This window comes from Oryza brachyantha, chromosome 5, assembly GCF_000231095.2.
Source record: "Oryza brachyantha chromosome 5, ObraRS2, whole genome shotgun sequence".
Classification (NCBI taxonomy): Eukaryota; Viridiplantae; Streptophyta; class Magnoliopsida; order Poales; family Poaceae; genus Oryza; species Oryza brachyantha.
The window spans coordinates 11,381,468-11,395,634 of record NC_023167.2 but is presented as its reverse complement, the minus strand read 5'-3'; the positions used below and the strand labels follow the sequence as shown (position 1 = coordinate 11,395,634).

Sequence of the window (14,167 nt, the reverse complement as noted above, 5' to 3'; positions counted from 1 at the left end):
AATAATTAATATTTATATAAATTTTTTAATAAGACAAATAGTCAAACATAAACATCAAACATATAAAAATGTCAGCGACGTCAAACATTCAAGGACAAAGATAGTACTACCTCCGTCCCTAAATATTTTACCTCCGTCCCTAAATATTTGATGCTGTTGACTTTTTTATAAACGTTCCACTATTTGTCATATTCATTTTTTTATCAAATATATAAAGTTATATATATATATATATATGCATAAAAATATATTTAACAATAAATGAAATAATATAAAAATAATTAATAATTGTGTAAATTTTTTGAATAAGACGAATAGTCAGACATGTATAAAAAAGTCAATGTCGTCGGAACGAGAGTATATTATAGTAGTATAAATCAAAACCTCACATATGTTGCATCCGCTTTAACATATGGCAAGCTCAAGCGAAGCAGCACATGACGACTCTGCTTTTAATAAAAAAAATTAAATTGGTGATTGGTGAGTGCAACAGCAGAGCCACAGACCCAATACAAACTCAGGAAAAAAACGAAAGCCCCACAGGCACATAGAATATACGAGTATGCTGCAGAGTGCAGTGCAGACCAGTCACCAGTGGCCAGCGCTGACGCTGGCTCATTATTTGTAGCAACATGAGATAATAATATGTGGATACGGTATTAGGCTATTACTTGTACTCTTCTGATGGGAGAACTTCCACAAATTCCAAGCTTGAGTGAAGAGGGAAGGACCTATCATCCCCATGGGCCATGGCATCAGCATCATCATCATCAAATTTCTGGGATCATCTTTCCAATTCCTGAAATCAAAGTACAAGAAGATCAGCCCAAACACAGAACATAAGGAAGATACCACAAGATTACCAAGCTCCACTGTTCATACATTTCAGCCTTCTCGCACCGATCTTTTTGGATGTTTCAGGGTCTTGTCCCGGCGCGGTTGGGGCCAGCACAGGCTCCTTCCGGACCGGATTCATCATCGGGGTTTCAGTTGATTGCTATTCGAAGTCTTCATACTCGGCCTCATCCAGCATGTCGTCGTCGTCGTTGTAGGTAGCAATGTCGGCCGGGTAGCGCAGGATCCCACCGATCCCACCAAAGCCACGGCAGAACTGCGATCCTTCCTGTGACCTGTTGGTCACGAACTCCAGCGTGCAGCCATACTGCTGGTAGTTCTCCGCGAACCACTCCAGCAGCAACGGCTTGTCGATGACATCGAACTCTCCTGGCGTTGCTTCGTCCACAAAGTTGCTCTGGTCTGCCTCCTGGTCACTGTTGAGATACTTGATCACTGTCTCTCCTGTGGCGATGTTCTTCAGCTCATATCTCCTGACATCAAGGTTCTCCCACACGATCAGCGTGTCCACAGCACCCAGCTCAAGAGCCGTCATGCTGTCCTTCACCCCTAGGACATACTTCCCAGTGTCCTGGCTGATCTCCTCGAAGTACTTCCCGATCAGCTTCTTTTCCTGGACAAACTTGACGTCGGACAGCACCTCGGCGGACATCTCGATGGCTTGGTTGAAGCCACTCTCTCCTCCATACGACACGTCGAGAGTTTTGATTACCTTGGCTTGCAAGCGTGGATCGAACATCTCAGATTTTCCCAGCTCGGTCTTGAAATCGGCAGAGCCAGCAAGAATGAGCCCGGCAATGTTTGCCTGGTTGGTGCCTGGATTGATGAAGAACTGGGTAGCAAGCTCGGCCACCTTTCGCAAGTAGTTGTGACGCCTCTCCATGCGCAGGCGGGCAAAGCGGACAGCAGATTGCCCGCCTCGGCCGTGCTTCTTTGGGAGATCAACGTTGAACCTGTAAAGAACCTCCCTGCTGTTGCCACTCAGTGTGCCGTAGAGTGTTCCATTGCCATCCATGATTATGAAACCGAACTTGTCATCAGATTCCAGAAGTTCATTCAGTGCCTCAGTGTGGAATTTGTTGTCACAGAGATACAGTGAAGCATTAATTGCCCTGAACGGCTCAAAGTCGAAGGTAACCTTCTTTTCTTTGCCGTCATCGGTGACAATAGTCCCAGTATAGAGCACCAATCCATTGGGGGGAACTCGATTGTACAGCTTCAACCTCTGTTGGGCAGAGGTTATGGCAGCCAACACGGACTGCCGGTTGACTCTGCTCTTGATGTTAGAGGCAGTTCCATACTCATCACCCAGCATCTTGGTGACTCGAGAGATCTGATCACGAGGCGGCATGATGAGCGAGATCATACTTGTACCGTTGCCCCTGGCAGCATCAAGCGCCTTGATGAGCTTCTTGACCTTCCATACCTCGATGTTCTTGTCGGTTTCATGTCCCTCGCCCATCTTTGACTAGTGCTTACAGCTCACTTGACCTGAAAGAGAGAAAGTTAAATGGATCTGAACATTTAGTTTTGGGGATTGATTGATATGAACAACTTGAATAAGTTAAACAAAATTTGTAGAAATAATTTTAACGAAAGAGAACTCATACAGAAAGGACTTAAATATCCAGAATTGAATATAGACATGCTCAATCATTGAAACCTAAATAAATCCTAGGAAGCTAGGATCACGGCGTATTAAATAAAACCGCCACACACACACCCATATACAGCAAAGTAAAGAAGTCTAGGGGGCAACTTAGGGCTTGTTCAGTTACAAATTTTTTTTGCAAAAACATCGCATCGGATACACGGACACACATTTGAAATATTAAACGCAGTCTAATTACAAAATAAATTACAGATTTCGCCAAGAAACTGCGAGACGAATCTTTTGAGCCTAATTAATCCGTCATTAGCACATGCAGGTTATTGTAGCACTTATGGCTAATCACATACTAATTAGGCTCAAAAGATCCGTCTCATGATTTTCTCCATAATTGTATAATTAGTTTTAATGTTCATTTATATTAAGGCTCCATTTAGATGTCCAAAAATTCGAAGTAATATTTTTGAGAAAACTTTTTAAGAACTAAACAGGGCCTATACACATGAACAATTGTTCGCAGCAAGCTACCCATCTGACCAAAAACAGTATAGACATAGGAAATATGTGCACTATGCAGTGTTCCAGCTGCAGCACTCAACCATGTCCATGGGAGTAAATGGAATATCTTTAGATTATCTTTCCGTGTGTTCTAAACAAAGTTGTTTTATTGTTGTCTTGTAAATGGATAAAACGGTGCCAACACTGCAAATTACGGTGGGATGATAAGCTTAGCTGTTGGGTTCTGTTTTCTCTTCTCCAGTAATGGTTGTTAGTAGAGGTTGCAAGTGTGATGCGTTGGCTGCTTTTGGTTTCTGTGAATGTTTAGTTTCTCTGTTTGCACTCTGTTTTGTAAGCTGGTAACCCCAGCAGTGACTTCTTTACGCTTTCAATAAAAGCAGGGCTCTTATCAAGTCTTTTATCAAAAAAGAAAAACACAGCAAAATACTCCATAGGACATAAGAAGTTGCATTTGACCATAACGGGACTGTTTTTTGCAAGGCATTTTGTTGAATTGAAGTAGTTGGACGCATGGCAGAGCTACAGGGTATGCCAGGTACGCCTTTGCATACATACCCTGCTCTCCATGCCTGGTATAAATCGGTGTACATACGTATTTTTTTTAAAAAACTAATCTGAATATGAATATGTGCTACTCGGTGCATATATATTAAATCACGTTGTTGATTTTACAATTATTATCGATTTGCTTAAATGGATTTACTGAATTGTATAGGTTATTTTTTGGATGGGCATACCCTTAGCTAAGATAATCCTAGGTTCGCCACTGGCTGGACGTAGCAGAACTTGCATTTAAAGTTTGCGAGTTAGAGCGGTTTTTCAAGAACCGTCAAGATAATCTTCTGCAAACTAGAGTCATAAGACAATCTTACGAGAGGTGTCCACCAATACATGAAATAAATAAAACAGATCCAATACATGCATGGCTCAAAAGTTAATCTTACTAAAAACACAACAATCAAGATTTCAACACACAATTATTGTTTATTTTATCGTGATTTGCTTTATCATTACAAGTAGTTTAAGCATGACTTATAACTTGTCAAATCAAAAAAAGTAAAATTGAATAGAACGAACGATCAAGAAGTAATGAATGATGAGCGTCATGTTTGGACGGGAAGAAACAAAGAGGAAAGGGAATAAAAACAAAAAAAAAAATCAAAATCTGCCGGTCCTCAAAACCCTACAGATCGACTCCCTCCAATCTCCCATCGTTCTTTCTCACTGGTAACACGAAGCGCACGCACATCAGGATGGAGGAGGAGGAGGAGGAGGAGGGTACCTGCGCGATCGAGGGAGCGCGCGGCTCGCGGAGGATCGGAGGGACGGCCGCTCGGTGGAGCGCTTTCTTTCTGCGGCGGCGGGTGGCGGCAGTCGGCGGCGTGAGGGGCTCCCGCCCGTTCTTCCGCGCTTATAGGGACGGCGGAGGTGGCGAAATCTTGCACGAGTTCCCGGTGCGTCCGTCCTGCAAAACAGGAGGAGGAGGAGAAAAGGAATCCACAGCAGTAATGGGAAACAGTTTGCAGCACATCCTGTAAACACCATCTACTTACTGTATCTACCTACTTACATATTTATAAAAAATTATAAAAAAAATTAATAAGATAGATTAATATAAGTTATATAAATAAATTCGACTTCTACAACATAAAAAAACAATTTTAAATATGTATACACTTAGTTTTAGTTTTGTTTTTTAATATAATTTGTAAAAGTCAAATTTAAACTTACATGTTTATAGAGTGTATAACTCATATGAATATATCTTATCAATTTTTTTATAATTTTTATAGCTATTGATATAGCGTAACGGGAGGACGGGTGCTCAAAACGACGTTGTTTCACGCCTTCGCGTTTCGCGGAGCATGCACGCCTGGCGCTCGCGCGCCGCGCGCCGCGCGCGGCAGCATAGCAACACCTGGCACCGTTCGCGGCAACAGAGATTGATTTTGAGTTCCCCTGCGCCGCCGCGTGCACACGTCCGTCCGCGTGGTTGGTCGGTCGCGCGTTCAGTCGTAGAAGATGCGCGCGCGCGGGGGAATGCCACGTGGTATTTATCGTCCCAGTAAGAGCACAATAGAATACCAAATAGTCAATTTAATAATTAATTTATATAATAGTTCTCTATAAAAACATATACTACAATGTTCGAATTTGTGTTATAACTGACTATAATCTTCTCTTATCTTTAATTTTCTTAAAATATGTTTATAGTCGGTTATAATACGCACCTGCTCTAACGCGAAGAGAAATTTATGTTTATTGATTGGCACACTTTACGATCAGAGTAATGCCACTCCAAACCATATCATTGGTTGGTCAACCCATAGAGAACTGAGGTATTCAGTTTTTTTATTACTAAATGTTGGCAATGTTGTCTACGGTATTTTGCAACAACCACATTATTCTATCAAAATTTAGATTGGTGATTTTTACCTTGCAAAGAAGCGCATGATGCCAAATTTTGATACATAAAATGTGGCAACAAACTAATACAACCAAAATAATATATATTGTCCTTCTAAAATTTGGCAATGCCATCAACGTAACAACATTTGGGGGTGCCAATTGATAAGGGTTATTTTGGCAATAATTTGAATAGTTCCGAAGTCTCGTGAGTTAAATTGAAACTGAGCTAACAATCACATGGCCCATTTTCCACATGACCCCAGGGGCCCAACCTCCAATTACTTTTGCCACCTAAAAGTTTTTCATTGGTTGGGTCTGTTTAAATAAGTTACTTGTATTCTATTTTTTTTTGGTTTAGCATTTTAGAAACTACTAGTCATGATATATAATAGATACTCCAATCACTATAAAATATAATTATTAGTATATTATTTAGCATGGATTAAATTTAAAGAGAAAAATATTGATATCGCTTAGTTAATTTAGATAAATAGAGGCGTAAGAATTAGCTAAGGTGATTACTAAAACTTTTGTAGGTAAGTATGTCGGAGATATGGGCCCGGTGATATCCCTGTGTGGCACGTGGCTTCGTGGGCCCACGTGGTTGAATCCCTGGAAAAGGGGTTAGGCCCGAAAGACTACCTAAGAGTCGAGCACTGGTGGAGTTGGGACGTCCCCGACCCCCGCCCCCGACCCCCGCGGCCTAGGACATCGTGTGCGGGCCCTAACACATTCAATGCGGTTGTAGGTGCATGCCTAACGCCCACGCCCCTCTCTAGAAAAAGCAGGGGATGTCAAGCTCTCACTGACCGCGCAGTGACAGCACGATCACCGTAGGAATGGCTTGTCTTTCCCGCGGTCACTACTGCATTAAATGCGCAGGGCGACTGTGTGAGAAGAGGAGTGACCCCCGGTTTGGACCGCTAGGTCCAAGGGGTTGCCCCCTCCTCCACCCACTAGTCGGTGCGCCCGAACGACGACGGCACGGTGGCATAGGGAAGAATGTTGACTAGCCGCGGCCTCTGCGACAGCCCCTAGAAGAATGAGCCCCTGTGCACCGCAGGTGGGAAAAACCTGGCCCATATGGTGTTCCCTTACAGTATAAAAGGAGGCTCTAGCTAACGGAAAGGGAAGACACAAGACAAGTAGAGCATTCACAAATAAGCTTCTAACCTTGCTCCCAGAGTTGACAAACAACATGAGTATGGTATTACGTCTCATGGTGGCCTAAAACTGTATAATTCGTTTGCGTCCATCGAGGGGCCCAACCCCCCTGGATCTCTCTTTCTCTTTTCATCCATTCTCTTTGACAGGCTTTCGGGCCCTAGCCAGCACCCCTGGACCGAACTCACAAAGAGCGTCCCACGGTCCCCTGCTCGACGAGCTCACGCTCCAACAAAGTACCTAGGGGTGAATATTTGTTTTTTCACAGAAAAACCAAACGACATATTTATAAATAATAAATAAGTTTTAAATAAAACTTTTATGTATGTATTCATATTGATTTAAAAAGAAATGTTGTGAAAAAAACCTTAAAACCAACTCTTATTTAAGATGAAAAATTTAAATTTTGGCAACCCAAGCAAACAGAAACAGAAAGAGGGGGTCGGTGTTTGTAATGTGAGCAACGCACTAGTTTGTCGACAACTAGAAGACAGGGTGAACTCATGATTCCAACATAGTAACTCATAACGGCACTCATCTTTTTCGAAAGGCCATAAATGCCACTCACCAACTTATCGTGAATTTGGTTAACAAACCGCACACCAATCCTAGGCATGCTTGAACATCTTCATGCTTAGCCAGTGCAGATACACGGCCACAACTATCACAGGAAGCGTCAGGGGTAAAAGAAGGCCGTAATACCTGCAAGAGGAAGAAAAAAATAAAAAGAGCAGGAACATATTAAGCCGGTATAGTAGTCGTTCCAAAATGAACAGGTTAGATCGATGCCATGCCATACAAACGAATCAACAGGACATCAAAGATGGTAGTGTAAACAAGAGTACACTGAAGAGTCACCTGAGTCACAAGCTAGTGATGAAACACATATAGGTGGTCATCGTTTGTCTTTTGAGTGAAAAAAATAAAATGACATATTTATAAATAAAAATAATTTATAAATGAAATTAACTTTTCTATACATGATATTAGTGATCTAACAATAAATACTGAAAAATAAACTATAATAAAAACCCCTTAAAATAGACTCCATGTTTATTTGTATGCGTGTTCTTAGTGATCTAAAATTAAATAGTGAAAAATCATTTTTGCTATTGATCAAACGTTTGATTTTTATTCTTCTGTCAAACACGCGGTCAATACATGGGAGGCTGGGGGAGGACGTGTATGTGTTTTTTGACTTGCATGCACGCTTTCAAATTATCATCTAATAGTAGTGACAGGATTTGATTGATGAAATCAAAATTTTCAAACATTTGATCACTAGACGGATCCTGAAAAATAAACTATAGTAAAAAAACCCTTAAAACCAACTTCAAGTGTATTTATATACGTGTTCTTATAGATCTAAAACCGAATACTAAAAATAAACTATAATAAAAAAAATCCTCAAAATCAACTGTTTAAAATCTTAATTTTGGTTCGTACTCTTCCGGGTGAGAATTCAGAGGTTTTCCTTCTGCTACCTGTCATTTTGGATGGCGGAGAAGGGCCCGTTGTCGTCAGACCCGGAGAGGACGGCAGCGAAGAGGAAACCGACCAAGATCAGGATACCGAATACGATGAGCAGGTATCCCATTGCTACGCCAAGGTTTGGAGGTGAATTCGTCTGATCTGCCAGGTGGTTTCGGTGTGGAATTTTCCTCGTGAAATGCCGGACTCGACTCCGAGACCGAGAGGCCAATACCAGCACAGATATCGCAACCACTGAAAAGAAGAAGAACGCAGAAGATGATAGACTGGTGCTGAAAACTGATGGGTGCAGCAGCCAGCAGAGAACGTCTCTGCGGCATTACGCCGAACAGGTCGCGTGCGCGCGGGGCGGGGGGAGAGGAGGGAGGGAGGGACCTGGCCGGCGCAGAGCAGCCGCAGCTCGTGCTTGGGCGTCCGCTGGATTCCCTCTGCTCTGCTCTGCACCGGCGGCCGTACGGTTGGTAGATGGGGTCTGTCTTAGAAAGCACTCGAGGCACAGAGGGGGCTCGAGCTTGGAGTGCCAATTTGGTGTGTCGTTGTAATGACGGCGTATAATTAACGAAAAATAATTTATAAATATTTTTTATATCTGTATTTTGAAAAATAAATGTTGAAAAATAAAATAGGATGAAAAAAAATCTAAAATCAACCCTAAGTGATGAGACTGTTATTTAGCTAAGCTTGAGTTCCATATGAGCCTAATAGTATATGGATTTATTTATGTACCGATACTATATTTATTAATATGGTTAATTAATAATTAACTATTTTTCCCATTCTATAATCCTAAAAACGTATTCCATATCACTTTCTCTCTCCAATATTTTGAGCATTCCTAGGATCCCTCCGTTCCCATAAAATCATTTTTATATACTTACACGTAGTTGTTCACTTCTGCTTATGCATATAAGACAATTTTAATTTATAGCTTTAAATTTAGAGTTAATTTTCAAGTTTTTTCATCGAAGCTTATTTTCCAACTTTAGTTTTTTAATCGCTAAGAATATATATATATATATATATATATATATTATTTTTAATATTCTACTGTTTTATCAAGCTATCACATACGGCTAGGGATGAAAACGGATCGGATACGGTTGAAAACTAGTTATTTCATATTTGTTTTTATTTTTTTCGAAATTGAAATCGGAATCAGGAACTCGGATATGAAAACGGAATCGAATATTATCGATACAAATACGGAGCGAATACGAACCAAAACGAATATGATGACGTATATTAATCGAAACATAGAAACCTCTTAACTAAGTTTCACAGATAATTGAATAAATATAACTTATTAGTTTTTAATATAAGTATATAACTCATCAATATTTTTAAACATAAGTAATTATTAATACAATAAAAAGAAACGTATGTGGCAGTTGTAGGATGCACGTCTAGAATGTTTGAAGCCAATTAGTTAAAACCAGTTAAGGGTAACATTGGTTGAGTTATTGGATAGACTTATTTAGGTTGAACTGATGGATTGAATGGTTGATACACTGGTCCAGATATCCAAAAAACTCCGTATAGTATCCAACCGTTATCCGAATCTGACGGATATCAACCTTATTGTATTTGTTTTTATATCCGAAGAAAAAAATGTGAATTCGATTCTAAATTCAAAAATTTCTAGAACTTCTGACCTGCTATCCAAATCAAAAAAAAATGATCTGGTCAAACGGAAATTATCCAAATTACTTAGAAGACAGCTACTCCCTCCGTTCGGCACTGGATTTTATAGCTGTTCCCTCCGTTGGGCCTTTCCAGGGCCAACTCTATACCTTCGAAGACCATATGTAAAAAGATACTGCTACAAGTGAACGAGGCCAAATAAACATTTACTTGTAAAATATATTCATAAATCATTAAATCATTTATCCATACAGTACCTTTAACTTGACATATAGCCTTACTTTTCAGTACCAATAAATAAATAGGATGACACTAAAATTGAAAAACTATGAAGGAAAAGGTTAGAAAAATAAACTGAATAAAAAATAATTTAAAAATACAACTTTGATATTTATTTCTTAGTGGTTAAAAGTCTAATGTTGAAAAGAAAACTACAATAAAAACACCATAAAATCAATTCTAAAATTAAGTTTTAAAAGTTAAATTTTAGATGAGACTGATAAACCAACAAGTAATCAACCAGCTGCTAACCTACTAACTAATAGATTATCATCATCTATTAGTATTCATAAGTTAAGCGATTTATGAGGAAAAAAAAAACAAAAACCAACCCACATAAAACATATTGAACCCCCTCTCCTCTGGGCCTCAGGAGCCAAGACCCTGGCCTGGAAGTTCAAACAAACTTCGTACAGATGTCGGAAGAGAAAAGGAAGCCCCATCTTACTCACAAGACAATTAAAAATCATCCTTACATCATCCAAGACAATCATCATCCTTGCATCATCCAAGACTGCTTTGAATAATGGCACAAAAATGACAAAGCAGACATCTCAACACATTTATCCCCCATTCAAATGAGGTAGACCGGAAGCTAAATCAAACGATCGAACGGAAAGCTCACTAGTTTGTGAGTTCCATGATGGCTGTCACTATGTCGCCATCGGCAGCCTTGAGTGCCTTCACCGCCTTGGACCTTGACACAGTGGCCTGGGTCATCACAAGCTCGATGTCCTTTGGCTCAACGCCAGTCTCATCGATGGCCTCATCGTCATCCTGCACTGCTGTGGAAGCCTCAGGCTTCGAGAGCATGCTACTCAGATCAGGTGCCTTGAATTGCTCCGCGGCCTGGGTCTGCAGCTGTGAGCTCAGATCCTCAATCTTGGCCTCGCCAAAAATGACATAGGTGTCTGATGTAGGGCTCTTGAAGACATCCGGTTTGGAGATGACGAAAAGGATCTGAAATGGAGCAAAAACAGCTGAGCAACAGGAATCCAAAAAATATATAGACAAGGAAAAAGCAGTGAGAAGCTCACATTCTTGCTCTTCTTCACAGTAACACGGCTGACACCAGTGATAGACTTCATACCAAGCTTCAGCATGGCCTTCCTGCTCTTTTTCTCGCTACGACTCTGCTTAGATCTTCCACTGGCATCACCACCTGGTAGGTGGTAAGAGAGAGAGAGGGCAAGTGTGTTTAGAAACAAAACAGTTTAGACTGCACATTTTAGACTAAAAAGGAAATGCTACACAAATCAATGGGAAAAATGAATTTCCCTTTATTTGAAGAATTACCAAAATGAACATATATTACAGGATTAGGATCACATGATGAGGGCTTATTATATTAACCCTTTAAGTTCAGACAACGATCTATATTGCCATTGCAGTCCCCGTCTAAATTTGAGACACATCTCCCCCATAAAATGGATATTCTGCAAGCACTATTTCAATCATTCAGCCTAAAACTTCCACAGCTGTTTTACAATGTTTTTCCAATAACAAAAATGTATAGACGGAACCAGAAATGAACTTGATAGGTGTACTTTCAGAAACCAACAAGCTAGACAACAACAGTAGAATACGTGTACAGAAAATATGCAGCAGTTGCGTCATTTATTAAGATTAAGGTTAACAAAATATATCTTTGAATCGAGTAAAGTTTCACATACCCTCTACATCATCGTCATCTTTGTCATCCTCGTCGTCATCATCTTCATCGTCGTCATCCTCAACGACTGGCTCGTCTCCCTGAAACAAAAGAAGGATTTGTTTCACTCATACACCATACACAATTAGCAATGTTCTACCTTCTTCCATAGATTGAATAGGATCAAATCACAGACTAAACCGTTGTAAAGGCACAAGCATACAACCCAAAAGGAAATGTTTACTGAGGCTACAGAGCAATCCAAACCCGATGCATCACCACATGATAAAACCACCGGCATATCAAACTCAGCTACTGAATCCTTGAGCCTCTACCGCTAATCTACCATACGCCACCTACTCAAAGCATTGCAATCACAAAGATCTAACAGAAACCATCACTGTCCAGCGCCCCCCGAGGACTGAACCGGAACAGAGAAGGCTGACGCGGTGGGGGGAAGATAAAGGGCCGGGTCCTCCCTCACCTCGTCGAGCTTCTGCTCCTCGATCTGGGCGCGGAGCTGCTCCTCCTGCTTCTCGAGCTCGGCGGCCGTCATGGTTTGGTTGGAGGTGGAGGTGGCGGCGCCGGCGAGCAAGAGAAAACCCTAGAAACCTTGGCTGCGAACGGAGAAGGCGGCGTCGCAGTGACTGGGCTAGCCGTTTTTTATATGGCGATGAGTTAAAGAGACAGCTAATTTCCGGGCCATTCGGCCCATCGGATCTAACTAGACGCTAGGAATAAGTCCACTTTAGACTCCCTGAAAGTGGTCCGAATCAAATACATGACCTAAACCGTAAAGCTAGATATTTGAACCCCTGAACTATCAAAACCGGTGTAATTTAACTTTTTTGGTAGTTTTGGAGGATGGTTTTGCTAACATGGCGCTTACTAGCATGTGGGGCCCACATGTCGTCCTCTTTCTTTCTTCTTCCTTCCCACTTTCTCCCCCTTCGGTGGAGCAGTGATAGAGCGTGGCGGCCAGCGGGAGCTGAAGCGGAGGTTGCGAGCACAAGTGGGGAGGCAGTGGCGGTGGCGGTAGGCATAGGGTCCCGTCGGCTGCGGGGCGGCCATGGGGAGATGACGACGAAGACGGTCCAGGGCATGGGGCCGTGGTGGATGTCACTGGCATGAGTGGGGCCGGAGTGGTGGCGGTCGGTGGGAGCTGAAGGGGTGACGACGACGGTTGTGGGGTGGCGTCGGCGTTGGCGGCAACCACAGACACAGGGTCACGTCGCCTGTGGACGCGGGCGTGGGGAGGAGATGGTGGCAGGCACGGTTGTGGTGGCCACAGCCGCAGGGAGGCATCGGCATCAACGTCATCAACAATCGCAGGCGCGGGGCCGCGTCGGCGACGGATGCGGCCACGGCCACGGGGAGGCAACGACGAAGGCAGTACGGGTTAGGGGGAGAAAGAGAGAGTATGATATGTGAGCCCCACCTATCAGTAAGTGCCACGTTAGCGAAGCCGCCCTCCAAAACCTCCATGGGGTTAATAGTTCGGTGGTTAAAATATCTGGTTTTATAGTTTATGGTCATATATTAGATCCGGTTACTTTTGAGGGAGTCAAACCTAGACGCTATTAGGCCAGATGAGACGTCAATTAGATGGGCCTAATCGGCGTAACTGGGCCGGAGATTTGGCCGAACAATAGCCGGGAAATGAGGCCTAGCTGACAGTAGTGGGCAGGAGTTTTAGTACAATTAATCGGCCCAGTATGCTCCGTTCTGCTGCTACGAATCCAAGGAATTTTTTGGATTTTAATTTTATTTATTAAATAATTCATAAATTTGAATTTTCATTTTAAAAAATCATAGATCTAACCTCGTGCCATCCGCCATCGTTATGTAAAATTGCCACTCGCGGTTTGTCAAAAATAGGAGAAAATAATACGCTTCTATAAGGATTAACCACTGAGTTAAAGCTAGTAGTTGTGATTAAACAATTATAGATGTTATACATATATGTAGGTTTGATTTAATCGAGAAGTTCTCGGGCGTGAGCGGCAATTTTGCATAAAACCCCTTGCCGCCCTTTGTAAGGCTGGAAAGGGGCAAAACGCAAAAAATCATCGAGCGCCGTCATCGGGTTCACCGCGGTCCGCCACGCCGTGTAGCATGTAGGCTTTCCGTCCTTCTAGAGAGCGGCAGGAGGTTAGAATTATGATATTTCAAAATGAAAAAACAAATTTATGAATTATTTAATAAATAAAATTGAAAATCCAAAAATTCCGAATGCAAGACTGCAATCGAGAAACATTTGCAAAATCATTATATCGCAGAAACTACGTAGCAGATAACAATAGAATCCAGTACAACAAGAATCTAGTAACTACCTTTACAAAAACAAGACAAGAGCAACCAAATATGCTCACTTTCTTGCTTTTCGTGGTCTTCATACCAAGCTTCAGTATGGCCTCCATGTTGGGTTATTGTTTGGTTTTTCCATGTACGTATTCTTAGCAATATAAAAACCAATGACAAAAAATAAACTTCGATAAAAAAATTCTAAAATAAATTCTAAATTTAAGGTTAAAATTTTAAATTTTAGC

General features: G+C 41.6%; 3 protein-coding genes across 3 annotated transcripts; all 3 read right to left on the bottom strand.

The window, feature by feature from the left end:
- Positions 1-350: 350 nt before the first annotated feature.
- LOC102707587 (eukaryotic peptide chain release factor subunit 1-2-like) lies at positions 351-4,494 on the bottom strand. The gene is made up of 3 exons (XM_006654265.3): positions 4,266-4,494; positions 883-2,346; positions 351-799 (listed from the first exon to the last, which is right to left on the bottom strand). Exon 2 carries the CDS (start codon positions 2,315-2,317, stop codon positions 998-1,000), a length of 1,320 nt encoding a protein of 439 aa, XP_006654328.1. The 5' UTR covers positions 2,318-2,346; positions 4,266-4,494; the 3' UTR covers positions 351-799; positions 883-997.
- Positions 4,495-6,946: 2,452 nt separating this feature from the next.
- Positions 6,947-10,410, bottom strand: LOC107304189. The gene is made up of 4 exons (XM_040524358.1): positions 10,375-10,410; positions 8,423-8,519; positions 8,041-8,281; positions 6,947-7,258 (listed from the first exon to the last, which is right to left on the bottom strand). The coding sequence occupies exons 1-4, from the start codon at positions 10,408-10,410 to the stop codon at positions 7,165-7,167; spliced, it is 468 nt and encodes a 155-aa protein (XP_040380292.1). The 3' UTR covers positions 6,947-7,164.
- Positions 10,389-12,255, bottom strand: LOC102707311 (nascent polypeptide-associated complex subunit alpha-like protein). The gene is made up of 4 exons (XM_006654264.3): positions 12,103-12,255; positions 11,641-11,719; positions 11,005-11,129; positions 10,389-10,927 (listed from the first exon to the last, which is right to left on the bottom strand). Exons 1-4 carry the CDS (start codon positions 12,172-12,174, stop codon positions 10,592-10,594), a joined length of 612 nt encoding a protein of 203 aa, XP_006654327.1. The 5' UTR covers positions 12,175-12,255; the 3' UTR covers positions 10,389-10,591.
- Between the last annotated feature and the right edge of the window lie 1,912 nt (positions 12,256-14,167).

Coding starts and splice junctions, on each gene's coding strand:
- LOC102707311 (XM_006654264.3), bottom strand. CDS start 12,174: ATGACGGCCGCCGAGCTCGAGAAGCAGGAGGAGCAGCTCCGCGCCCAG. Junction 11,720..12,102: donor AGGAGCAGAAGCTCGACGAG/GTGAGGGAGGAC, acceptor CTTTTGTTTCAG/GGAGACGAGCCAGTCGTTGA. Junction 10,928..11,004: donor CTGTGAAGAAGAGCAAGAAT/GTGAGCTTCTCA, acceptor GCTCCATTTCAG/ATCCTTTTCGTCATCTCCAA.
- LOC107304189 (XM_040524358.1), bottom strand. CDS start 10,410: ATGGGGCTTCCTTTTCTCTTCCGACATCTGTACGAA. Junction 8,282..8,422: donor GGCTGCTCTGCGCCGGCCAG/GTCCCTCCCTCC, acceptor TCTTCTTTTCAG/TGGTTGCGATATCTGTGCTG. Junction 7,259..8,040: donor TCCGCCATCCAAAATGACAG/GTAGCAGAAGGA, acceptor TTCCTCTTGCAG/GTATTACGGCCTTCTTTTAC.
- LOC102707587 (XM_006654265.3), bottom strand. CDS start 2,317: ATGGGCGAGGGACATGAAACCGACAAGAACATCGAGGTATGGAAGGTC.